This window comes from Periplaneta americana, chromosome 5 (genome assembly GCF_040183065.1).
Source record: "Periplaneta americana isolate PAMFEO1 chromosome 5, P.americana_PAMFEO1_priV1, whole genome shotgun sequence".
Lineage (NCBI taxonomy): Eukaryota > Metazoa > Arthropoda > Insecta > Blattodea > Blattidae > Periplaneta > Periplaneta americana.
Genome location: NC_091121.1, coordinates 192,789,266 through 192,816,693, shown reverse-complemented (window position 1 = coordinate 192,816,693; position 27,428 = coordinate 192,789,266). Strand labels below are relative to the sequence as shown.

Here is a 27,428-nt window from a genome sequence, read left to right as displayed (position 1 = left end):
AAGAAATGGCATGATGAATTTCATACTTGAAGTGTCAACAACACCCATGCCAGATAGTTTTTTGTTTCTCCTGAAAATGTATGTTTTTGGACTATGATTGTTTTTCCAAAAACTCTTTAATTGCTCAGCATTACTTTCACTTATATATATCCACATCAAATAGTATAGGTTTCAACAGCATATATTATCCATTACTTTAAAATAAGATTCAGTTTATTAAATTGTAATAAGACATCTTTTAGTAATCAGATTTTAATAAGCTGAAAACATGCACATCTTGTTGAAAACAATAAAATTGTTGATAACTATAACAACAGACATTGTTTTGAAAAAAAACCATAACAATAGACAATATTTATCAGTACAATATCACCAGTATTTCTATTAGCAGTGTTAATTTTCTCTATGAAATTTTAATTTTGTTAGCTGCATAGGTACCATATTTTCAAATTAATTTATGCTGTAACAAGGTCTAAAATTATGTATTTATGAAATTTGCATTACTTATTATGTTCATTACATAGCTGCGGGAAAAAATATTTGGATAATGCAAAGTTCTCTATGGGAAAAATAGGAAAATAAATAATTGTGTGGGAATTGTCATTAAATATTGGCAACACTGAGTTACAACAATAAACTTTAAATTTGTGTACATTTGTAGAAGAACAAGCCCAGGAGAGAAAGAAGACTTCGTCTGAACGTTATTATTTTGTGCTTGATTGTCTAAAAGCTCAAGCTATAAAGGTTTAAATGTCTGGTCTATCTGTTCCTTTGAGATTAATTACCCATAAAAATCGTGTATGTAAACTCTATAAAGATGCTTTAAGGAACTTACAAGCGTGGGTCGGTAATAATAGGTAAGGTAATAGAATTCTATTCGCAAGATGCATTAATTAATAATAATGGAACGACTTAAAAATACCGCATAGGTAAGTACATATTTCGTTATTGATTTATTTAATTATTTATTTTTTGTCCAGGGGACATATACTTTTTATGTACTTATATATTTATTTACCCTTGTGCCATCAATAAGAACATGTGTTTTGATTATTTTTAATTTGCAGTCTTTGTACATAAGTACTTACGCGGTATTCTGAAGTAAAGAGATAATAATTCAACAAATTAACGATATGTATACATGAACTACAGATAATTAATTTAACATATTGAGTTCTTCTGAAGATCAGACAACGACGTACATAACTTTAAATATTATTTTCGAGCTGTGAGAACACAGCAATGTGATATATGGATATATAGTACCTAGTTAATATGTAAAATGCGAAGATTATTATCTATTGCAAGCTATCATATTGACAGAAATTCATTTAAGACATGGACAAGAACTTGATACTGTAACTTTCATAATATTTTTGTCTGTTTTGGCGTATTATTCTTACTGTATTGCTTATTCATTAAACGTATTCCCAGCAACTAAATGTAGATATCTTCATTGTTAAATTGGAGAAAAACTCTGCTAGTGTAAATATATGTATTACTTATAAAGTTGTGTACGTTTGAATGCTGTTTATAAATAACTGCACATTTCCTCCTATGCTTTGATTTCTTAAATTCTGCTGTTTTATTTTCCGCTGCTAATACCAGAAAACAGGATGTTCTTATCTGCTTCACTTATGAGCCGTGATAAATAGGACTATAAAATTGTTCGAAGATGTTGTCAATTGCAGAAACATAAAATTCATATATGCAGTGAACCTCATTCTTATAGTTAAATTTGTTTAAACCTAATAAAGTTTTGAAATTATTATATGCAATATGAAAAACGCTGCAATAAACGATATATACGACAATAGCAATGGATTAAAATTTACGTGTGCATACATTAATCTATTTCTTATAATACGGAATTTAAATACCTAGACTTATAAGTAACTCAAATACATCAATGTTAATTCTATTTCAGAATCCATTTCCGTTATGAGGCAATTTTACTTCGCGAACGTTTTGAAAAAAACCGTCGTGTTACGGACAAGGAAGAAGCACGAAAATTATTGCTCTGCGGAGAGGAAGAATTGTTTAGAAGGCAGCATTACTGTCCCATAGCGTGTATGTATGTGTATTGTTGTTCTTTAGTCAACTGTCCGAAGACAGGTCTGAACCTCACAAGTGATATCAACAAGCACCACTCATAAGGAAACTAGGCCAGGAGATAATGGAGTAGGGTGGCCAGTTCCTTTCCCCTCCATTGCATAAATCGTCGACTAGCTACATATTACATTAATCGGACTTCAGATGCATACAAACAATTGTTCTTCCTCTGACACATATCGTCAAATGAGATGTTCTCCCTGATAACAGATGTACATATCAGCCAGAGCCTCAATCAGAGGATTTGTGTGTATGCGTGCGCGCGCACGTATATATTTTGTTGTTCCATCGGATCGCGCGTGACACCTGGTGATTCTAGGTTCCTAGGTTAAACTCAAGAAATTTGAATGTCATCCGCCATTTAGGCCTATTCCTCATTCTGTCTGTAATTTAGTGATACATATATGAGCAGCCGCCACTGCTTTCTGTCTTATTCCACATCTTTATTATTTCCATATACCTAAGTCCATAGGTTAAATCTGTAACTTCTCTACTGTTGAATCTTTCGTACACTACTTTTAACACTTGAATATAAATAATTGATTAAATGACGATCTTACTCGTGTTAATTATGTAAGCATGTGTGGCTCACAGCTGTTTCGGTGTTACTTGACACCATCCTCAGAGCCTACTACAGACACACTTAAACACACCCTAATCAAATTCTCAATACACAGATCAATTTCAGAACACACACACTATTTGACACAACTCTTCATCACACGAACGCACCCACACAACAGGCAGCGAAGTTGAGATAGCGCCGAGATCTAGTAGGCTCTGAGGATGGTGTCACGTAACACCGAAACGGCTGTAAGCCACACATTCTTACATAATTAACACGAGTAAAATCGCCATTTAATCAGTTATTTCTCTAGTGTGTTAATATGAGGAATTTACCTGGCTGACTAGTTTCGAAGTGATATTCTTCATTGTCCAAAGCCTAGTGAAGGTCCTGCGTTATCTTCTGGTTTCCTGTTGTGGTGGGATGTGTTCATTATTGTGTCGAAAAGGGTGTGTGTTTTGAAATTGAGTTGAATGTTCAGGATGTGCTGGGGGGGGGCGTTTTTGTATGTTTGTAAATTTCATATTGTTCTAGAGTGTCAACTTTCTGGTTTTTCGATTGGACGTTTAGTGTTTTCAAGTCAATGTCTAAGTTGCTGTAGTTGTGATTGGAGTTTGTGATGTGTTCTGCGTAGGTTGAATTGTTGTGTAGTTTGGTTATGACTGTGTTATGTTCCTTGTAACGCGTTTGAAATGGTCTTCCAGTCTGGTCGATGTGAAAGTCATTGTAACTATTGCAAGTTGTATTGTAAGTTGTATTTATTTGTGTGTTAAGATGTTTTTGTAGTATGTTTTATGTTCTGTATGCAATGTTGTATTTTAGTTTCTTGAAAGATGATGCAATCTTTTATGTGTTCTTGCTTTCGTATATTAGTGTGATGTATTTGTTTTGTTCTTGTGTTTGTGCTGCGTTTTATTGTTTGTGTTTAGTCTTTCTTTTATGTTGTCTATTATGTTGGAGTCGTATCCATTTTCCTGTGCTATGTATTTGATAGTGTGTATTTCTTCCTTATACATAGTCTTATTGGCTCATAGGAATGTTGATGAGTCTGTGTATCGTGGATTGGAATGTTGCGTGTTTGTGTTGTGTTCTTTACATTATTATATAAAATTGGCAGCGGTTCAATGTTATGTTGCGCACACTATACTAAATGCTGTCTTCGAAGACCAGGGCATAATGGACCACATCAAAACATGCATAAATATGATGGGAATCAATTACTATTATCTTGCTTGAGTCCACACCTGTGGAGTAACGTCAGCGCGTCTGGCTGCGAAACCAGGTGGCCCGGGTTCGAATCCCGGTCGGGGCAAGTTGCCTGGTTGAGGTTTTTCCGGGGTTTTCCCTCAACCCAATACGAGCAAACGCTGGGTAACTTTCGGTGCTGGACCCCGGACTCATTTCACCGGCATTATCACCTTCATTTCATTCAGACGCTAAATAACCTAGATGTTGATACAGCGTCGTAAAATAACCCAATAAAATAAAAAAATAAAATAAACTATTATCTTGCAGTTTTTTCCAAGTGTCGAATGGGGCAAGTATTATTTCCGTGGGAAGAGCTTCTGTATTCACGGATTTAAGCACAGGCTGTAACTGTCACATATCCTCGTCGAACATCCCGAACTTCTAAAGTGCACTTTCGTCACTACAAGCATCGCGCACACAGCTTTGCTAGGATTTAGTTCAATACCGGACAACGAGTGGATCGCGCAGCACGCTTTGACAACCGGCACCTGCTTGACGTACGCAATATAAGCATCACATGCTTATTCTACTTCACAATTCGAAACAGATACGTAGTGTAACATTAGTTTAAACTGTGACACTGCACAGAGAACTCACAGTACAGTACTTGAAAACAAACCAGCTAGTTATTTTCTTCGCAGTTCTTGCGCTGAAACAAGAAACCGGACCATTTCAGGGGCAGGTACATGTCGCGCATGCACAGTTGGTGTGTTCTTAACATTTAACTCCAATTACTACGCTCTATGGATAAAAAATAACTATGGCCCCATTTGACTTCTAGGTATTGCCAACTAATATCTCCATAACTAATCATCATGCAATGACGATTCCTAACTCGAATTTCATCGCCATAATATCCTCTATCACACTCCGGTCTTCGAAGACGGCATTTAGTATTCACCCTGTATAATGCGAAAATGTAAGTATTGCTTAAGAGTTTTTTTATATGTACTTTCAGTTCCTCATTCACCTGGAGGAAAAGCTTATGGAAGAGAAGTAGTACCGCCTGATTGGGTTCTTGATTACTGGCATCCATTGGAAAAGGCTCAGTACCCGGAATATTTTGCACGTCGTGAAAAACGAAAGGAAGAGTTTGTTAAAATGTGGAATAGAAAATATATGAGGAAATGTTATAAATGAACATGTGTGTTACAGATTTGTATCTTTAGAATTCAAGTCTCTTTTTTTTTAAACACCAACTATGTACTGGTATTAATTTTGAATACAGCTCATTGCAATGTTAATACAAAATATTTCATGTAGCCTACAGTATTTATCATTCTAAGCGAACGCTGGGTAGCGTAGTCGGTATAGCGCTGGTCTTCTTTTCAAAGTTGCGGGTTCGATCCCGGCCCAGGCTCATGTCAGTAGACTTACTGACATGTAAAAGAACTTCTGAGGGACAAAAATTCCGGCACATCGGCGACGCTGATATAACATCGATAGTTAGAAGAGTCATTGAATAAACCATAATTAATATATAATAAAATATGAACGATTTTATTTTGTTAATATTGAGAAACTATTGTACATCTGCACGGTTCAACTTTTCTTTTAGCTTTAAGCATTCAAGCAACGCATGCAAGATTAATATTTAACGGGACACTATGTAAACAAAAAATCTTCATGCATCTTAATTGAACGTGCGTTTTAATCTTGATTCTTTTCTTTCAATATTCTTCCCAGATTGCATGCGTATGCGCATGGAAAACTGAACCGTGTAGATGCAACTTGAGGGCATCATACAGTTTAATAATTTCCATAGCGTATACTCTAAACATATCGATCGAAGACAGTTTTCAGTCCATGATATCCTTCATATGGCTGAGACGACCGGTCGTCCGTGTTGCTTCGGTTGGGTATTTTGCATTCTACGGAGTCAGGACACGCGGCAGCCAGCCTGCAGAACGAGCGACCGATCGCGCATATCATGATGACTCTCGGTCGGTCGTTCTTAATGAAAAGCAGAGCTCTATTATACAGCAAATGTATTACCATACCGCTATGTGGTGCTATCTTTTGTCAGGATTTAACAACTACTTGCATTCGTGGTCTCACACCTGTGTATCTGTGGACCGGACTCTCGGATGGTGTTTTTGACCGGAACAGCTGATCCAAAATACACCACTGATCGGCCCATATAAAAATGTCGGTGCCAACAAAATTATATTTGTTATCACACACCAAAAAGGTGTGTAGCCTTTACAAAAGGGCCCTGAGGAACTTGGAATCGTGGTACGATAGACGGTGAGTAACAACATAGTGTGGCTTGTTATATATGTTTTTATATATGCATATAATAGGCCTATATGTAATTTTCATCTGGAGTAAATTAAACCTAAGGTCTATTTAACAGTATATTGCCGAATTGTAGAACTACTCGTAAACAAGTGACAAAAAAGTAAATTTGGAAATTACCTTGTTACATGTGCCCATTTTTAGTATTATCCTTGATAGAAGCAGAATACAATAATAAATATTTTCTTCCATTTGCAGTTACTTAATCCAATTTTTATTTTGACATCTTTATACGAAATTACAAGTAAAATCACTGTGTATACTATTTCACGCAATAATAGTCACGATAAAATTTGTAAACGTTAAAGAGAAACCAATATATACAATAATGGATACAATGTAACATTTTAATAATAAAGTTACGATTTATAAAAATTAAAATGTAATAATTTATGCATAAAGTTTTCAGGTTAAACGAGCGCTGAGGTAGTTCCCTTCCCACTTCGTTTATACACTTTCAAGTGTCTTACCTCTCATACCAACAAACTTTGGTGACCTTACGAAAGTTTCACACTAGTGGTACACTCAGGCTATGCCTTGCATATACCAATCTCTGACAGGTTAGGTTAGTTTAGGCTTTTATTATGCATGCATATACGAATCTCTGCAGGATTTTTGTTTAGTGATAGACCTGTTAGCGTAATGACCGACGTGGAAACGAAGTTATAATATAGAAATTTTGCGTCTATTTCATTATTATTTGTTGTATTCCAGTGGTTATTGAATTAATACAAGTTTTGTGTTCTTCACATTACATCGTATGTGTTTTATGCTTCTACGTACCTTTCCTTCACTAGAAATCACGTTTGCACTTCTATTACCGCGTACCTCTCATTTCACACGTACGTAATTAACTACATTTCCGAACAATTTCTTTTTCTTGAAATATTTCTCTATAAAATCCTGAACTTTTGAAATTCATCTTCGCAACTCTTACAAGTTAGAACATTTTCACTTTCAGAATCACCGGAACTACCTCAATGCTCATTTTTCTCTCATGAACACATGTTTATAAAATCTAGGCCTACATTGTTATCTTCTTCATAGGCCTATAACTTAAAATATTAATGGGTGTAAATCATTAACAAGAAAGGGAACAAATAGAACGAAAATAAAATTATTAAAGCAATTTTATATGCATACCTCTGTTCAGAATTCCATAGCAAAAGTAGAGCATGAACTACACCGAATTGCTTAATAGGCTAATACTCCCTTGTTATAACATGGGTTTGCAGAATAGAGATGTTACGTGTATTATAAGATTAGTGTGCTATAATCGATGGTTACAAACTTTCTCTCAAATTTGATTGTTGCTCTGAACAGAATCTGAATATGTGTTCTATTATCGATGGTTATAAAGTTTTTCTCAAATTTGATTGTTGCTCTGAACATAATCTGAATATCTGAGTGAAATTACGATCATATTTGAGTTTTTTTGTCTATTCCGTTATTCTTTACGTTTTTTTAAAATCTCACCTGCAGACAAAAACTCCACATAGGAAAGCATTTTGATAATTATGTAGTAAGCATCGGCCAGCCACGATCTTCCCACAAGAGGTCCATGGCACATACTTTCCCATTTAAAGAAGCTGACATTATATTAATAATAAGAAAACGTTGAAAATTTAATTAAAATAATTGTATACATTTGTATGTGTCCTGGCAGATTACTACATACGTAATTACTGGAATTTTTTTTTCAACTCAGTGTCAGGCATAAGACCTATGGTGCCGATATATCCGAATCTGTAGTATAAACGACAGTGTTATATCTGAATAGCAGTGTAATATGAAAATATATGCCTTCAAAACAAAAATAAATAATTTAATTAAATAAGTGCCATTTTCACATAGGTACTGGTACTCAAGAAGTACAGCTTTTAAATAAGTTAGGCCTACATATTATTTCGGATACTGATTTTTAAACTAAAAAAATATAAATGAATGGAATAACACATTTTAGTGGAAGAAAATGTCGACATACGAACAAAATTAAAAATAAAATAAAATACCGTATTTATGTAATTATATAAACTGACTGACAAACACAGTGATGGGATGAAAGATAATTTTAGTATAGACCTAAGCTGTAATGAATGACAATACCATGGAAAATCCAACACTACATGAAAGGAACAGAAACATGGAGTTTTGTATCCTCTTTTGTTGTTAATATTGTAGTGGTGTTTATGCCATTTACAAGGAAATGGTTTTATTTTTTATTTAAACTAATGGCGGGTACTTGACTGTTCGTCATTAACCCATATGAAGCCAGTTGTGTAGATGAATTTACCGACAGAGTCGTTACCCAGGGTGCATCATAGGATGCTAGTCTACACTACACCCGTGATGAGATGAGATGATTATGGAAATTTGTTGGAATGTTAGGGGAACCGAAGCTCTCAGAGAAAACCCCTGTGCTACCTAGACCATGGGTTTGCCCAACACACGTTATAAATCAGGGGTACACTGGGGATCAAACCTGGATCCAGCTCTCTAGCTGCTAGACTCTGTGCAGCTATGGAGAAATGGTTGAACTTCTCATTTTATACTTTGCATCTGCCTTCCAAGATGCATTACATAAAAAATGGGCCATACCTAAACTAGTAAAAGTCTTATTTGAAAATGAGTTATTATAATTATTTAAATTTTTGTATCAGATAATAACAGCATGCCAAACTATCATGTCCCAAGAACAGTCACAGAAAAAGCAACTTTTTTTAAATAATGTATGCAAATATAAATGGACATGCTTATAACATAAATTACTATTACTTGTAAGAAAAAATATTTATGAATGGTTGCCTCTTAAATTGTTAGAGAAAGCTTTAAACATGTGTTGAAAACGAAAATAACGTTTACAGCTATTATTTTAATTATGTAACGATTGTGTCTAGCCCAGGGAGAATGCATCCATTCTGGATTAGGACGAAGGGAATACATGTTTTGTGCAAAAGTATGCATTTTGTGGGAATTTATGTTTTTCTGACAGTTACAGTTGAACGGTTATAGTTTATATTAAGGTGTAGGCTACTATTACTGTTACTGATGTTCAACTACCACCATTAATGTTACTATTATTATTATTATTATTATTATACTAATTATTATTTTTTCTGATCAGTGAGGTATATAGGTACGAAGCTGTGTTGCTAAGGCAACGATTTGAAGAAAAGCGCAATGTAAAAGATTTGATTGAAGCAAAACAACTCTTGGAGAAAGGGGAAAGTGAACTATTTAATCTACAGCATTACCAGCCGAAGAAATGTGAGTATAAAGATGGCCTCAAACTAAGGTTGCTGTATGTCACAAGTGAAAGAGTGGGACATATTTAAGGGGCTGGAGAAGTCTCAAATGACCTTGAGAGTTTGCCAGTGTACATCCTTAGTAGCGTACTTGGTATAGCGCTGCTCAAGGTTGCGGGTTCGATCCCGGCCCAGGTCGATGGCATTTAAGTGTGTTTAAATGCTACAGGCTCATGTCAGTAGATTTATTGGCACGTAAAAGAGCTCCTGCGGGACAAAATTCCGCCACACCGGCGATGCTGATATAACCTCTGCAGTTGTGAGCATTGTTAAATAAACCATAATTTAAATGTTTTAATGTAACATTTAAATGGTTCACCTCTGTGGAGTAACAGTATGTCTGACTGTGAAACTAACGAGCTTAGGTTCAAATCCTTGTTGGGACAAGTTACCTGGTTGAGGTTTTTTCCGGAGTTTTCACTCAACCCAGTAAGAGCAAATGCTGGGTAACTTTGGTACTGGACCTGACCTCATCTTGCTGGCATTATCACCTTCATCTCACTCAGACACTAGATAACTATAAAAGTTGATAAAGCGTCATAAAATAACCAATTAAAACATTTAAAAATTCTATTCTAGCTAATGTGTGTATCTGATTACACTTAGTTAACATTCCATTCTAGCTAATGTGCATATCTGTTTACGCCTAGTTTCAGAATCTTTGCTGCGAAGTAGGTTTGTTTTTTCCCCTAAGTATTTAGATTTTACCTATTATTATTATTATTATTATTATTATTATTATTATTATTATGATCATCATCATCTCTGATAGCCTCTGTTGTTTAAAAGAAATGTTAAATAAAGAATTAAGTAAAAAATAGAACCATTGAAAGTGAACTGTTCCATATCAGTCCTCTTCCGTAAAATCTTGAACAGTAGCAAAACCAGATATAAGGGGGAGAGAGAGGTGGCATAATGACAAGGTTTTTATTTATTTATTTCTTTTAAGATAAAACTTACGAATAAATTATACGCACATAATGTTTGCCTATCTATTTGAATATTAGGATGGAATGTGAATAATATGTATTGCTCATAAAAATTATGGTGTATTCTTTTCAAATATTTGCCAATAAAAACACGGACTCATTGTCTCTTCCTATTGATGCTTCCATTCGTGCTCATGCTAACTTGACTGTAAAAAAAAAAGACCTCGAAGGCTGTCTGTTAGAGACACTAAAAAGAGGGGAAAAGTAGAAAATAGAATATACTAATACCAACTCTTTTTCTTAGATTTTTCCAGGGATTTTGTCTTTAATTTAGCTCTTTGTAGATTGGAACACCTTGAGAAAAGAGAATCGCCTCTTGTGTTCTTTTTATTTAATTAAACATTTCTGGTTGTGGGGTAGGGCATATGCGCTCTACTGGGAAATATATAGTAGGCTATAAGGTTGTCATTGACACTGCATCGGCGAACTCACATGTGTAGAGGCTCGGCGTTATCTTGCCCAATAACAATTCATGATTATGTAAGGAGGTAACACCAAGCCTCCATATATGTGAGTTCGCCCATGAAGTGTCAATCACAGTCTTATATATTTCTCAGTATAGTATTGAAATATATATATGGTACCTATCCAACATGGAAATATAAGTAAAGAAGTTATACAGAAAAGAATGAAAGATAATGAACACTTTAGAATATGTATGACTTGAGGCTTTCCCGGCGTTTGATGTAGAATAACTCTTCTCGGGTTCTCAGCCAGGTGAGTTGGAGATTTACTTCCAAGCTTTCGATAGCTAGCTCTTGGACAAGACATCAGGTTACTGGGACTTGGTTATCAAGGAAGCCATCGAAATCCAGCTAGATGGCAATAATTTCAACAGAGATGGGGGTCTACAGCTGAGTACAGCATGGAAACCTGCCATCAATACGCTTAGACCACGAGCACATGGCAGACAGTCGGGACCAGCAACTAGCTCCTGATTGGCTACCGCTTCCACCAACCAGAATGCACCTGGCAGTGGGGACTAGGAACTAGCTCCTGATTGGCCTGCAGCAGGAAGCCCTACTATTGTATATATACTGGCTAGACGTGGTCCCACATCACTTCATTCCCTGAAGAAGATGGCAGAGCTAGCCGTCGAAAGCTTGGAAGTAAATCTCCAACTCACCTGGCTGAGAACCTGAGAAGAATTATTCTACTTTAAAATATGTAAAAAAAAAAAAAAAAAAAAAAAAGCTAATTTTCTTTTGTAAGGGAGCATAATACCAGTCACCAGCCATCTTGCATCTGTGACTGCCCCATATTCACTGTTGTACAGAATCATTTAATAATGACTTGTATGTTATGATTTTAGTTCCAAAATCTCCAGGAGGAACAGCATACCTCCGTGAAGTCGTGCCACCAGACTGGGTGCTAGACTACTGGCATCCTCTAGAAAAAGCGCAGTATCCAGAATATTTTGCCCGCCGTGAGCTTCGCAAGAAACAGTTCATTGAAATGTGGGAGAAAAAATATGGGAAACCACCAAAAGAAGAAGCACACCATTAAATAGATACATAATAATCAATAGTATGGCGAACACAGAATTAAGACAGTCTGTGTATAGGTTTGACTTGGTAGCTTCAAACACGTAAGAATGAAAAGTGGTAGCGATGGAAGGCAGTGGCCATTGCTGTGGAAAAATCTGGAACATTTCATTGTGTTGTACCTATATAAAATAAAATGAAATGGGTATGTTTTTTGTACATTATCATTCAAAGCGAAGTTGTGCACTACTAATGCTAATAAAATTGTTTGTTGGATTAGTGATATATTTCTAATTATCCTTTGCTCCATTTATTTCTGTCCATAGATGGTGGGTTAAAAGTCGCTTTCCGCAAATACTTCTTTCCATTTAATTCAATTTACATTTGACTACACATTCCTTTACAGATTTTATTCAGAATATAGGCCCTGTTTCTCGAGATACAATTCACAATGTTTAGACACTGATTTACAGATGGCAGAACATAACTCACGATTTTCACGAATGACTATTCGATCATCTATCACAACTGATGCCGATCCTGCAGTTTCTGAACAAAAACATAATTTTTCAGGATATCCCAAAGCAAAAAACCACATCATGTCGAGTCACATTCTGCGGTTCATTTGCGATTCACTTCAAAAGAAACTAGCAGTTATAGTATAAAAATGCAACCCAACACAATAAAACAAAATAGCAACAATAACAAGACATGACATTGGAAAAACAGTTGACAAACGAACATGGTTGTCTACTCACCACTTATTACATCAGATATTTATTTATTCAAGTTATGACATCTGTGTATGTGTACAAGTATGAAACCTATAGTCCTGTCGCTCTAATTTCCGGCAGCCAATCATGTTGCAGGTCGGCTACATTTAAACGTGTGCATCTTGTGATTTGCTGATGAAGATGTAAAGCATTTCCTAAGGCTGGATAAATACTTAATATATAATCGCCCGCCATTTTGGCTCTTTCGTTGGCGTTCACAGAAAGCACACGAGGACGTTATTTGCCGCTCAATTATTTGCTGAATTACAGTGTCTTTGATTTATTATCATAGGAGCTATGACATGATAATGTTTAACGGTGTGGCAAATAGATCCTTCGTCTGGTAGCTTGGCAACGAAAGAACAAAAATGGCAAACAATACTACCTACCTAGACTTTGTTGAGCCTTCACTTCCTAAGACGTAAGCAAAGAGGAGGAGTCACGCTGGGAATAACAGCGTCGCGACTATAAGAATGATACTGGGGAAAGCGACTTTTGACTCACCTTGTATTATGTTGAATTACTTTCTACCAGAGTTTAAAATAGTCACTAGACAAAGTACAGTCTGAGAAAAAAGTTTTGTCACACATACTTTATAAGTCCCAGAAAGGAGGCAGTGTGCATGATCAGACAACGAAACAAAACTAATTTTATTACCTCAACTGGTCCTTTTATTGTGACTAATGTTGCACGTCCTCTGATCATGTGCACTGCCTCCTTTCTGGAACTTATAATAGAATATATGTGCGAAAAAAACTTTTTTCTAAGACTGTACATATATCACAATATGATATATAAAAATCCGAACTCATAAAAAAAAAGTCTCGAAATATGTGACCAAGGAAGGGAGTGCTGGGTCAGAACAAAGACAGAGATTTTGCTACTTGTAATTGCTTTAAAAAATCAGTATCATATATAATTTAATGCTCGACCATGCCGAAATGTAGTAATTATACACCTGGTAGCAGCCCTTTAATGGACCTCATTAAAGTACACCTATTCATTAAAGTTCAGGTGTTCCACCAATCAGAAAATACCATTGTAGCAATATGAAAGCGCAAGTATAGATTATTCTTGGATATGCAATCGAAAGACAATTAGCGCGAGATTTCACCAATTACACAATAAATCACCTATATTTGAAATAAAGTCAGTTCTGTTACTATAATAATTAGCGTTAATTGTAAATAATATTCAAATAAATTCAATTTGTCATCTCGTTTTTCAATGTCTAATTCAATTTTAAGGTTATATCAAGATTAATGTTTACTTTACTCTCTACATTATATCAAAGTCAATGTCGACATTTGTTTCTCGGAAAAAATCAATACTTTCGCGTCTGCGCACATCTCACAATTTACGAGGTATTGCACAAGGTCAGTTCCGCTCCTCAGTCAGATAAGAATAACATGAATACTTATGAATAATTTCAAGTTAGAAATATGGTCGAGCATAAAAAGTCGTATGAAACTTGCCTATAATGGTAATTAAGACGCTCGTATGAAAATTATGAAACTCGCGCTCGTTTCATAAACATACTCGCGTCTTAATTACTACCATTATAGGCTCGTTGCATAATGTACCATTATTTTCTATCTTGAAATTACTTTAAAATTAGAATATTTCGTGTACAACGTGAATTTCTTCGCGTGTTTAAACCATCACACGAGAATAACATTAGCTGTTGGGATAGACAGTTAAAAGAGACTGGAAGCCTATTGGAGAGAAAGCGTACTGGAAGACCATCGACAAATGAAACAGTAGACGCCATCTGAAGAGCATTTGTTCAGAGTCCAAAGAAATCAGTTCGTAAATGTGCTCGACAATTAAGACTTCCGAAAACAACAGTTCATAGAGCTTAAAAAAAGTCTTCATCTGACTCCTTATAAACTTCAATTGTTACATGCACTTCATCCAGGTGATTATCACAAAACATTTGAGTTTGCTGTGGATATGCTTAATGAAACTGACAATGATGAACAGTCACAGATTCAAATTTTTTCAGCCAGAAAATACATTGCACTTTTCTTTGGACATCCATCTTGTATAATTAATTGTAAAAATGAAAATTATTGCATTTGCTCTCAAGCGCCTGAAAATTCCTGAACCCAGCATAACACCTCAAGCTACTGGAAGACATCTACGTGATGAATTGCGAAAGAGATCGTTTGAATCCTGGTGTCAGTTACCTCATAAGGGGAAAGGTGTAGTCATCTATGAAGAATATCCAAGAGCCAATTCATGGGTCAGCACCAAAAAGAATTTGTCGTCTTTGGAATATATTAATGCATTCAAGATATCCTGCAACCTTACTGCAGTGCGCTCTGTTCCTGGTGGAGCTTTCAGCACGACCCGTTGCCGTCAACCTGGCTGCAACGAGACAGAAACTCTTGGCCACGTGTTGGGCTTTTGTCGGAAAGGAGAGTTATTGCGTAACAACAGGCATCATAGAGTCCGTGGAGCTATCGCCTGTCTTCTTCGGAACAAGGGTTGGGAAGTTCAAGAAGAAGTTCTGTAGACGACTCTCACATAAGAGCGGATATAATAGCAATAAACAGGCAACAACAAAAGGCTATTATCATAGATCCAACTATAAGCATGGAGAGAGATCTAAACCAAGCTCATCAGGTTGATCAGGAAAAGAGGGCCATTTATGAACCTTGTATTCCCTACCTTAGTGCCAAGTATAACATCCCTCTCTTCAATTGGTCAGTGACAGGTTTATTTTTTGGTGCTCGGAGTTCATTACCAAAATTTACATATAATTTTTTAAAACAATTATCAATATCATCTTTTGAAATTCAAAAAATTATCTCGCAAATTCTTAAAGATTCCCTGCAGATTACACAATTTCATTTATACCACTCAGAAGGCCTTAATTAAGGATATGCTAATTTTAAATAAAATCTTTTATTTATAAATATAATTTTAAAGTCAACTTTTAAGGTTTTATTTTATAATTGATAATCAGTGGTGCTTAATTATTACATTTTATTTTTATAACAATACTCATATTTAATTAATTATATTTTTATTTGCTGTTAATTTCCGGATCCTCGTGGTCATCCTTAATTAAGGCCGGACGATTTATTTCTCTCTCTACTGTCTTTTGTTTACTTCAGTGCAGAAGTGAACGAGAGATCTACTGATTGATCACCCTTTTTATCGAAATGTTCTGTTTGAAGGAGACAAAAAGGAAGAGGCACAAGATTCAACAATTATATCAAACTTCTATGAACTCGCGCTAGTCATTAACTGGAATGTAGTCTCAAGATGCAAATGGAAAATTCTACGCCAGATTTCAGATCCATTACAGTGTGGAGGTCCATGGAGGTTAAGAGCAAATGTAGGATTCAAAATACTTGAAAAGTCAGATAATTTCAATGAAATCTGAAAGCAACACAATTAAACAACTGAAACATATTAGATTGCCTGAGGAAAGGTGTGGAAATCCAGGAGGACGTAGAAAGAAAAGCAGGACTACGAAAAGTGGATTAATGATGTGGAACAGGGCATGGGGTTGAGCAGATAGAGGACTAAGGCCCAATTGTATAAAACTCCCTGACTAAATATCAACTTTGATCGAAGATCGGAAAGTGAACCGAGTTCAGACACTTCTTCTATTGTATAAAACCTTCCTGCGATCAAATTACCTAGGTTCAAATGCAATTTAAGTTCACGTGAAAAGGATTTGGCAACATCGCATAAACAGGTGAAGTATGTGATGCGCGGGCCATGTTGTACAGGTTTGTTCAGTGTTGCCAATTTAGCGACTTTAACTCTTTTTCAACGACAATTTCTTTTAACTGTTATTTGGCTTAAATAGGGATTTAGCGACCTTTTTAGCACCCCATTGTGACAAAATTGAATCTTTCTTTGTTGATAATGAGAAATCTAGCGACTTTCCAATTACTTTTTGGCAACTTTCCGTACACTCTGTTGGAGACACTGGTTTGTTTTGTGCATTGTAAATAATGGCGTACAATAAGAAGAAGGTTGACCGTTCTCCAAATTGTTATCATGTTATGGTGTTTGATACTGCTAAACATAATAAAGCTTTATAAAACGACAATTTTCGTTTAGTAATATAGTTAACTGAAAATTTATGAATGTACCTATCATATCCATTAATAATTAATGATTGTTATGAACATAATATAATTATAGGTTATGTTATGTGATACTGCTGAACACGATAAAGCCTTATAAAATATAAGAATGTTTGTGTATTAAGGCAAGAAATTGAAAAAAAATATATATAAATGTATCTACCATATCTATTAATATTAATAACAATGGTTATTCTTTTTGCACAATCTGCCACTCGTATATTTCAAACAGAAAAGAAATAACTGAACTTGGATCATCTAACTTAATCGGAGAAATTTCTTCAGTCAAAGTTGACTTTAGTTTAAGACAAATTAATCTCAGAATAGACTTTATACAACACAAAATTCCAAGTTCAGCTAGAACGAGGATCAATTTAACCTCTGATCTAAGATTAAATGGTTTATACAATCGGCCCTAAGGCTGCTAACAAAGAGGAATAAACAAACTATTTGAATGACCAAGGCCCTTTACGTCATATTTATTATTATACCCTATTCTTCTGTTTATTCTTGAAGTAATTACTATTAACAGCTTAATTAGATTTCTTTAAATATTATAAGCGAAGATAAATAAAATATATATATATACAAAATCTTACATCTGTAGCTTGAGACATGCTACGCAAATTCCATCACCTTTATATCTACTCAAAAGTCGGAGCATACCAAGTTTCTTCTGGTTGCTGTAAGAACTTTCCAGCTCGTAGAGTGTGCAAACATTCAACAGGAGAGACTCGTGCAAGCCCTGAGTTGGATTATTGTTCACTGCGCCTTCCAGTAGTGACAGAGCTTCTTTCAAACGGCCAAGGTATAGCAGACACACACCCATGTTGTTCAGCAACTGATAACAAAATCCAATTAATATTAATGACATTGATTAATTTTTCGTAGTTAAGAATTTCATACGTGCTACAAAGTCACTTTAGCAGTTTGATATAAAGGAGTTTGCAAACGCAACATATGCCAACATACAATTAAACTTTTTTTTTTTTTAATTTAAGAAATACAGTAACTACTAACTACATACAGGGTGAACCATAAGTAATGTCTTTAATGTCAGTGGGTTATTCTTTGAGACATTTTGAAACAAAAACCTTAAATATAATTTTACTCGTTATTGCTTCCTCTTCAAAATAAAAATTGTTTTATTATTAAATATTTCATAGCATGTTTTGGGAAAGTCACTGATTTAATTCTCCATACACTCAGTCAATTTAAGAGAGCAGTGTATTATGATAATAAATGATTGAAAGAATTTTAGTTTCATTCTGCAAAGGAATTTTACAATGTTACATTTGTTCGAATCGAATTTCTGCACATTTAAAGGGCAAAATTAACATTCTTTCAATAATTTATTATCATAATACATTGTTCTCTTAAACTTACTGAGAATATTGGGAATTAAATCAGTGGCTTTAACAAAACACGGTATATTATATATAAATCACACAAGGGTAACTGTCCTTCAGTAAGGGTTGCCAAAAGACACAGCATACAGTACTAAACAAATAAAAATAAAGATTTGTGGAATGATTATTATTTTCAAATGGAAAGTACGTTTATTCAACAATTATTAGTAATCAGATAGAATATAAAGAAATTTAGGTGTACGGGTGATTACATAACATCTGAACAGAATATTTCATTACATCTACAGCAATAATTTTCAAAATTTTTAAAGGAATTCCAAAAGACTTAAAACATTCAACTGAGAATTTTGGAATTGTTCCCCTTGCTCCAAATACAGACGTGGATAAATTATTAGCAAAATTGGAGATTTTTATTATATATTTTTACAAAATATGATTCTTCAATTTAGACTACAGTTGACATCTTTGCGTATTTCCAAATTATTAGAAAAATTGAAGATTTGTATTGTATATTTTTACAAAATTTGACTCTTCAATTTAGACTACAATTGATATTTTTGCATATTTACAAATTATTAGCAAAAGTGAAGATTTTTTTGTATATTTTTACAAAATTCGACTCTTCAATTTGGACTACAGGTGACATTTTGGATATGTCCAAATTGTTAGCAAAACTGAAGGGGCGGAATTAGAAGAGCGGACATCGTGGCTCTAGACAAGACTAATAGTAAAGGCTTTATACTGGACCCAACTGTTAGATTTGAGATGAGCCAGACCCAACCATCCGAGGTCAACAAAGAAAAACAACAAATTTATGAGCCTACTATTCCGTATTTTCGAGAAAAATATCAGATGGAAGGCACCTGGGAAGTACATGGTTTAATGATCGGAGCGAGGGGCACCATCCCACGATCAACTGTAAACACTATCAAAACATTTGGAATCCATGACATCATTCCAAAAATAATTACTTCAACCATTAAAGGGTCTGTGGCAATTCTGAAAAATCATTTATACGGAATATCATAATACCCCCCCCCCCCTTTTCTATTCGTTAGTGTGTGATTGTTACAAATATATGTACAAATTTATTATTTCTTAAACTTAAGCTCCTAGTTCACATTTCAATTTGGCTCATCTATCTTACTGTAATCATTACTATTCTTATATGTGTGTTATTCTGTGTTTTTGGCAACCCAGGATGCCTGGGCAGACTATTTCTTGAAATAAATTATATATACATTTGACTCTTCACTTTAAACTGCAGTTGACATTTTTGCATATTTACAAATTATTAGCAAAATTGAAGATTTTATTATATATCTTTTACAAAATTTGACTCTTCAATTTAGAATAGCCTACATTTTTGCATATTTATATCTACTGTAATTATAGAAATATGCAACATTTTCAACTGTAGTCTAAATTGAAAAGTCAAATTTTGTAAATGGAATTATCATAAAAATCGTCAATTTTGTTAATAATTTGTCCACGTCTGTAGTAATCCAAATACTTCAATCTGTCCCTGTATATGATAGTAATCCCTGAAGTATTCAATTGTAGGGTTATAGATGGTCTTCTTTTCTTCATGTACTACTATGGGTTGTTCAACTGCAGTTTCAAAGCGCACTGTGGAATCAATGATAATTGCTCTGTCATTTCCTCTATCAATGGCAATGATGTCAACTTGCCGAGAACTTCCATTGTTTGTAAGGCACTGGACTTCTTGGTGAACCTCGTAGAAGGAAGGAAGACTTTTAGCAATAAGTTCTCGTATTGCATGGTGTCTAGTATTCCTGATGAGAGTTCCATGTTGGCAGAATCCCAGGATGTGAGGTAAGGTTTCTATCACAGTGCAATATCTACACTGGGAGCCATCCTGAGACCGACCTGGCATGGCACGCACGTTTGACATTTGTCCTATCATTTTAATTGCCTCCTTCCACTGGAATACAGAGAGACCATTCCTTGTTCTTATCCAATGGTTAGCTGGCATGTATTCATGAAATAATGAGACACCTCTGCCTTTCTGCTTGATGTGCACCATTTTTATATTCCTCATTGCTTAATAAATTTCTCAATGTTGTGTACTAGTTATTTTTTTATGCTCGACCATGCCGAAATGTAGTAATTATACACCTGGTAGTAGCCCTTTAATGCACCTCATTAAAGTACACCTATTCATTAAAGTTCAGGTTTTCGATTATTCTCGGATATGCAATCGAAAGACAACTAGGGAAACGTCACGGAGGCTGGAAATCCGATACTGTCGCAGAAGGTTATGTTCTGTTACTATAATAATTAGCGTTAATTGTAAATAATATTCAAATAAATTCAATTTGTCATCTCGTTTTTCAATTCTAAATCAATTTCCAGGTTATATCAATATTAATGTTCATGTTATTCTCTAGATTATATCAAGGTCAATGACATTCGTCCCTCAGAAAAAATCAATACTTTCGCGTCTGCGCACATCTCACAATTTAGAAGGTCAGTTCCGCTCCTCACTTAGATAACCATAACATGAATACTTATGAATAATTTCAAGTTAGAAATAAGTTCGAGCATAAAAAGTCGTATGAAACTTGCCTATAATGGTAATTAAGACGCTTGTATGAAAATTATGAAACTCGCTTGCGCTCGTTTCATAAACAAACATACTCGCGTCTTAATTACTACCATTATAGGCTTGTTGCATAATGTACTATTACAAAACAATTTTTATCTCGAAAAGGAAGCAAAAACGTATTAAAAATTTTGTTTGAAATATCTCAAAGAATAATCGCCTAAAATTAATGACATTACTTGCGGTTCACTCTGTATATATGCATCAATAAAACTGGAAAAGAAAAAAAAAGGTAATGAAGATGACACACATTTTCTAATATGTTCTATGTGTTTTGCAACAATTCATGTGCTACTAATGATATTCATGTTTATTTCTTATCATTAGGAACACATACACAAATGACTCGTTTACTGTATTGTGCACTTGGATAACACATCTGCGATCCTGAATGTCAAGAAACTGTTTTTCACATTGAAATCTACATGCAGATAATGTCTGTATTTCTTACCATAATATTTGAAGGATCTAGAGCAGAAGCTTTATTAAAGCAATCATAGGCTTCCTGGAAAGCATTCTGTGCCACAGCCATCAATCCTCGGTCTATGAGGTCACGCAGATCAGAGGCCACTGAGGCTCCAGATAATACACTCCCAGCATTACTACAACACAATATAATTCACTTTATTTTTTTCTCCTCTAAGGAGGACAATAGTGATCTGAAAGCTCTATTTTCGATGAAAAGTACAGTCTATAATCTCAGCTCTGAAACTCTGTGACGTGAAGTGATATAAACCAAGTAGAAAGGAGCACATATGTAGTTTATGGTGAAGGTACACCTTAGCACAAGAACGCTAGTGTAAGATTTCTCTGTACATTGTCCTCATCAGTGACTCAAAAGCAGCGATATCTGCAATTGGAAACTACTTACTACAACCAGCTAATGATGACATTCAACAATGCAGAGAAGACATCAAGAAACTAAATAAAATTGTACATCTGCAATGGATACCTTCTCACTGCGGTATTGCCGGGAATGAAGCAGCAGACTTTCTGGCAAAGAAAGGAACAACTATCCCCCTTTCATATTCTAACATGCTGCCATTCCATAGAGCATCTACAAATATAAGCAGTCGAGTGAGACAACGTTTCCATAAGGTTTGGAGGACCAAATTAAAGATAAACACTGGAAGGATGCACTAAACTCCACTCTCCCCAAATGGCCCAGAAGAGAAGCTGTTGCGACGTTCCGCATCGCAGTAGGTCACAACTGTCTGGCTAATCACCTCCACCGCCTGGGTGTATTATCCAGCCCCCACTGCATGCTCTGTGGATGTTCCGACACCATGGACTCAAACCACATTAAGACTTGTCCAGCTCTTTCATCTGTTGGCTTTGTGGATAGGTACTGGGAGGCCAGAGAAAGAATGCAGCAGTGCTGACATCCACTCCTTCATAGTTTCCTTGCACATTGTTCACTTTATTTCGTTTTCTTTCCTTTTAGTTTTTATCGCCATTGTACGGCCAAAGACTCGAGTCAAGTGCCACTGCATTGAATAAAAAAAAAAAGATTTCTCTGTAGCAATTCTAATTAAAACGGTTTTAAATAAAATAGCATTCTATTTTCATCTTCTTTTTTGCTATTTTAATACAGTAGTCTGCATTCGTTTCAAGGTTATAGAGTTGGGAAGAGATTTTATTTTCTTTAGGCAGCTAATAGTCGGTTCTCATCCAGCATTATTACTGGTTTTGGGCAATGTTAGATGGGCATGAGTATCATGTAAGACTTCATCATTCCATTCTTAAGAGTTATGAATCTGAGTAATTTGGAACTTTTCGTCCATTTGCGTTCTTGCTTCCCAGTATCGTAATGACAGATTTGTGGCTGTTAAATTTTTACAGTTCTTGAGGTGTGTCATATCCATTGTAGCATTGTGGCGCCATTTGGAATATTCTCGTTGGGTCAGAGAGTTGCGTGCGCATCTAGCAAGAAGGAGGTGCGGGGAAACACGAACCCCTGATGCTAGCCGCAGTACGGTGCAAAGGGGGGAGAAAAGCTACTATGATTGGGCGAAAGTAAGGAAGTATAGAGACGGGGATCTCTTTCGGAGATTCTGAAAGCCACATGAATTGAAGATTCCAGTAGTTATGGTGTAATAAATAAAAGTTCTAGAGTCAGTCTACAAGTGAGTCTTCGAGCGAGCAAGGAAGCCAGCCTTCGAGAGCATCTGGAAGACTGGGGTTCGACGTGCAGTGAACTTGAATCCGCAACTGTGGCAATATCCAGGCAAGTGCGACGCATCTGGAAGACATGAGTTCGATATGCAGTGAACTTAAACAGTGAGCTACAAGAACTAGCCAAGGCAAATGAACTGTGAACTGAGAATTGACAATTTTGTTCTGCACATAGTGCGCTGTGAACATTAATTGAAATTAGGAGTACAATGTTGTTCTTCTCAATAATACAAGTCGTGCATTGTCATTGTCATCGTGTGGAGTGCAATAACGACTTCTGTGCTGCTGTGTTGAGTGGAATACCCATTGTTGTCGGGTGAATTATTAAGAATAAAGTTACAATATTATCTTCTTTACAAAGTAAACAATTAGAAATAGGAAAAATATTTATTTTATACAGATGGGCAGCCAAACAATCACGTCCCGTATATAATCGAAAAAGAGCCACAGCTTTCATTCGTAGACATTCTGGAATTAAATTTTTATTGTTTAATAAAATATTCCATTGCTTATTTACACTCTCATGTATTAATTTTTCATGTATTTCGTATTGGCTCTCTTCTAACAAAAGAAAAATTTTAGTCTGTACAAAAGACACCAAATGACTTGGAAATGTACAAAAACTTGCCCAGACATGTTCAAAAATTTTTAACAAGAGCCAGAACAGGTCACATTGTCACACAATTGTACCTACACCGATTTCACATTTCTGATAATCCTACTTGTCTGTGGTGTAATAATCATGATGAAGATCTGGAACACATTCTTCTATACTGTCCATCCATAAACCACAAAAGAAGTAAATTAAAATCATCAGTACCAGTTGCAGAAGACACAGCCCTGCAGTATATATTGACTACACCTCACCTCTGGCTACTAGCAACAGGCATCTATAATGAACGCCAATCAAAATACCCCTCTTTTCTCGTGAAAAACAACAACTGAATAGACTACAGTGAACTATAGTGGACTTTATGTTGTCAGCAAACAGCTGGATACATTAAGAAGATTGATTGATTATTGGATGATTTTCTTAATTATTAGTTTTGAGAACAAACTACAAACATAAATTTGTAATTTGTTGAATCATTGTGCCTTTTTCTGCTAAGAAATCTGCTATCTCATTACCAAGAATTCCACAGTGTAAAGGAATCCATTGCAAAACTATTATTTTGTGAAGAGGATGGATACTTTGGTGAGTATCAGCAATTCTTGTGTTGTATAAGCTTTTGCATTAATGACTTGTATAGCTGATTTAGAACAGCTAAATGTAACAGCTTTATTAAAGAGGTTAAAGTGACAGAAAAGCTGTTTTAATGCTGAATTGACAGCCTTAAGTTCTCGATCGAAGTGACTTGAATTTTTACCAAGAGATATATAAGAACAAAATAATTTACTGTATATTCCAGCACCAATCATATCCTTAAAGTTATTGCCAATTTTAGAGTCATCGGTGTAGATGTGTGCCACTCCATTTCTGGGAATCTTGTGTTGATAGTTTCTAGTGCAATTTGTTTTAATAGGTTTCATTAAACTATCCCATTTCTACACTGTGACTTTCCTTTATAAGTAAATTTATGGTCTGTTTCAAACACGATTAAAAAATCCAAAAGTTCCTTTATATTGACACAAATACCACGAAGGATTAAGATGTTATAAAGCTTATGCAAGTCACACTCTTACCTCTGCTGTTGTCGCAATTCCCGAGCAAGAGTAAAGTTCTTCTCAGCACCAGTCACATCACCTAGCTGTAGATACACTCTTCCAAGAGCAGACTGAAGAGCACGTTTCTGGTGATTACCCCAGTCCCGACTTTTCAGTAACAGTTCCAATACTTGCACAGCCAAACTGTAATCCTGTATAGAACATAGAACATTTACAAACATACTATACTTAGTGTTTCTAAGTAATCTATAAAAGTATACATAAAAGTTGAAAACAAACACATCTTCAAAACATACAGAAAACCAACCACCACCACCACACACATACACAACACATCTAATCACCCCACACAACACAAACATGCTGCATTCAGGACAATGGTACACAGATTACTCAACATACCCATGAGCCAACAACACTACAATGAAGAAGTGAACACAATCAAATACATAGCACAAGAAAATGGTTACAATCCAAACATAATAGACAACATCATAAGACAAAACAAAAACTCAACGAACACAAAAACACAACACAAACATAAGAACACAAATACATCACACTAACATACGAAAACAAAAACACACACAAGATCGCATCCTCATTCAGAAAACAGAAATACAACATAGCATACAGAACAGAAAACACACTACAAAGACATCTCAACACACAAACAAATAAATACAACCACACAGGCGTATACAAGCTCACATGCAATAGTTGCGACAGTTTCTACATTGGACAGACAGGCAGATCATTCCAAACTGGATACAAAGAACACATTAAAGCAATAACCAGAGAACACAATACATCTACATATGCCGAAAATATAACTAATGCCAACCACACATACAATAACATAAATACAGACATGGAAATCTTACACATATAACCCAAAAACCAAAAACTCAACACACTAGAACAATATGAAATATACAGACACACTAAAACACACCCTAATCAAATTCTCAACACAAAGATCAATTTCAGAACACACACACTGTTTGACACAACTCTTCATCACACGAACGCACCCACACAACAGGCAGCGAAGTTGAGATGACGCCAAGACACAGAAGGCTCTGAGGATGGTGTCAAGTAATACCGAAACAGCTGTAAGCCGCACATGCTTATATAATTAACACGAGTAAGATCGCCATTTAATCAATTATCTACAAAAGTAATCGTTGCAAACAACCCTTCAAATAAACACGTTTTTAAATCCACCAAGCATTTTCATTTTCATTTCATTTATTGTATTTCAAAGATCTTACATCAGCAATGAAGCTTAAGATGTGGAACAAGTCGAAATTTTACAAGATTACAATTACGATTTTTTGGCGAGATGTAGTGAGATGAGGTGAGGCTGAGGATTCGCCAACAGATTTGGTCCCGGTGTGTACATTACATGCCACACATTGTTCACAAAGTTTCTGAAGATTATTGAACATGTCCATGAACAAAGCTTGCTGTAAGGACACAAAAATGACGTTATCCTCTCGCGTAATTCGGAATATTTGTAGATGGGTCATTTGCCTTGAAAACCGATTCTTTCAACATGTCCCATATGTAGGCATCTGGGGCCGTGAGATCCTGGGAGCAGGAAGGGTACATTGACATAAGACTGATCCTGTATGATGGAACTTATCAATGGCAGCTAACATGGTTCTGTTATTTGGTGCTCCTTATTAAATCGCTCCTCATACACTTTTTAACATGAAGCAAACCTGTCCCAATCTGACGTCCCATTTCATATGACTGGAAATAATATTCCATGACAAACACTTTTTCCTCTGTTGTAAGAACCATAATTGCAGAAATTAACGTAAAACTGAATCAAATATCTTATTATAATAATACCGGACAGCTGTATACTAGTAGCATTGGTGTGAGTGCGAAATATCGCGGATCTGACATCTAGCGGAGGGGGATGGAATTACGTCCACATATACAAATATTAACATAGCGGGATTCGGACTATTGTTTAAAACGTGAGTTACTAATGTGGAATAATATATGAAACACTTAAGAATGTTGAATAGTATTTAATGTAAAATTATTACCTTATATCAGAGCTTCATATTATGAGAATACTGCATACTTCATATTACTTTCTGTAATTATTAATTGTTACATATTTTTTCTTTGCTTTAGTGAGACAAAATCAGTTCTGACATTAGGAATGAATTAACAATAAAGCTTTATATACCCATTGCTGACAACTGCAAAAATAAAAATGGTAGTATTCTGATGCTTGTAATAATTATTAGTAAAGGCATGTAGACAACAATAAAACTTAATTTGCTAAAACCTTAAAATTTCCAATATATTTTAACTTATATTCATTTATTAGGCTTAAATAAAAAAAGCTAATTTTTATTGTTCTATCAACACAGAGACAAAGGCATTAGGCCTAATAACGAATTTTGTTGACTCACGTTTTATGAACTGTCGGAAATCGAAAGTACGATTTGGAGCAATTTGTAATGCTGCAATTGTCACAATTATAAACAGCACACATACACCCTGACATTTTAACACAGCACTAATTAATAAAACTATTAACTAGCCCAGCAACAATATACATTGCAGTTGATTACAGCTTGTTTCGCGAGTATCTCCACACCGGCAGGTAGGTAGCAGCACCAGCATCGTTCGCATGCAAAACTGCTAGCTGTCCAGTATTATTATAGTAAAGTATTTGACTGA

At 35.3% G+C, this 27,428-nt stretch overlaps 3 protein-coding genes across 4 annotated transcripts in view; 2 read left to right on the top strand and 1 right to left on the bottom strand.

Annotated features, from left to right (window-relative positions):
* Positions 1–398: 398 nt before the first annotated feature.
* On the top strand, positions 399–5,207 carry LOC138700381 (NADH dehydrogenase [ubiquinone] 1 beta subcomplex subunit 9-like). Its single transcript, XM_069826970.1, has 3 exons — positions 399–857; positions 1,928–2,070; positions 4,884–5,207. Exons 1-3 carry the CDS (start codon positions 751–753, stop codon positions 5,063–5,065), a joined length of 432 nt encoding a protein of 143 aa, XP_069683071.1. The 5' UTR covers positions 399–750; the 3' UTR covers positions 5,066–5,207.
* Positions 5,208–6,009: 802 nt separating this feature from the next.
* Positions 6,010–12,280, top strand: LOC138700380 (NADH dehydrogenase [ubiquinone] 1 beta subcomplex subunit 9-like). Its single transcript, XM_069826969.1, has 3 exons — positions 6,010–6,172; positions 9,348–9,490; positions 11,830–12,280. The coding sequence occupies exons 1-3, from the start codon at positions 6,072–6,074 to the stop codon at positions 12,021–12,023; spliced, it is 438 nt and encodes a 145-aa protein (XP_069683070.1). The 5' UTR covers positions 6,010–6,071; the 3' UTR covers positions 12,024–12,280.
* Positions 12,281–15,474: 3,194 nt separating this feature from the next.
* Positions 15,475–27,428, bottom strand: part of LOC138700379 (trafficking protein particle complex subunit 12) — a 32,865-nt gene continuing 20,911 nt past the window's right edge. For both annotated transcript variants that reach the window (XM_069826966.1, XM_069826967.1), the window contains exons 8-10: positions 24,738–24,910; positions 21,331–21,481; positions 15,475–17,724 (exon numbers count right to left, since the gene is read on the bottom strand). In XM_069826966.1, the coding sequence (XP_069683067.1) occupies positions 17,479–17,724; positions 21,331–21,481; positions 24,738–24,910 (570 nt within the window). In that variant the 3' untranslated portion in view covers positions 15,475–17,478. The remainder of the gene's footprint in view (positions 17,725–21,330; positions 21,482–24,737; positions 24,911–27,428) is intronic.

Excerpts from the sequence above, each read along its gene's own strand:
- LOC138700380 (XM_069826969.1), top strand. The coding sequence starts at position 6,072 with ATGTCGGTGCCAACAAAATTATATTTGTTATCACACACCAAAAAGGTG. Across the intron at positions 6,173-9,347 it reads GAATCGTGGTACGATAGACG|TGAGGTATATAGGTACGAAG; the intron begins GTGAGTAACAAC and ends TTTTCTGATCAG. Across the intron at positions 9,491-11,829 it reads GCATTACCAGCCGAAGAAAT|TTCCAAAATCTCCAGGAGGA; the intron begins GTGAGTATAAAG and ends TTATGATTTTAG.
- LOC138700381 (XM_069826970.1), top strand. The coding sequence starts at position 751 with ATGTCTGGTCTATCTGTTCCTTTGAGATTAATTACCCATAAAAATCGT. Across the intron at positions 858-1,927 it reads GCGTGGGTCGGTAATAATAG|AATCCATTTCCGTTATGAGG; the intron begins GTAAGGTAATAG and ends ATTCTATTTCAG. Across the intron at positions 2,071-4,883 it reads GCATTACTGTCCCATAGCGT|TTCCTCATTCACCTGGAGGA; the intron begins GTATGTATGTGT and ends ATGTACTTTCAG.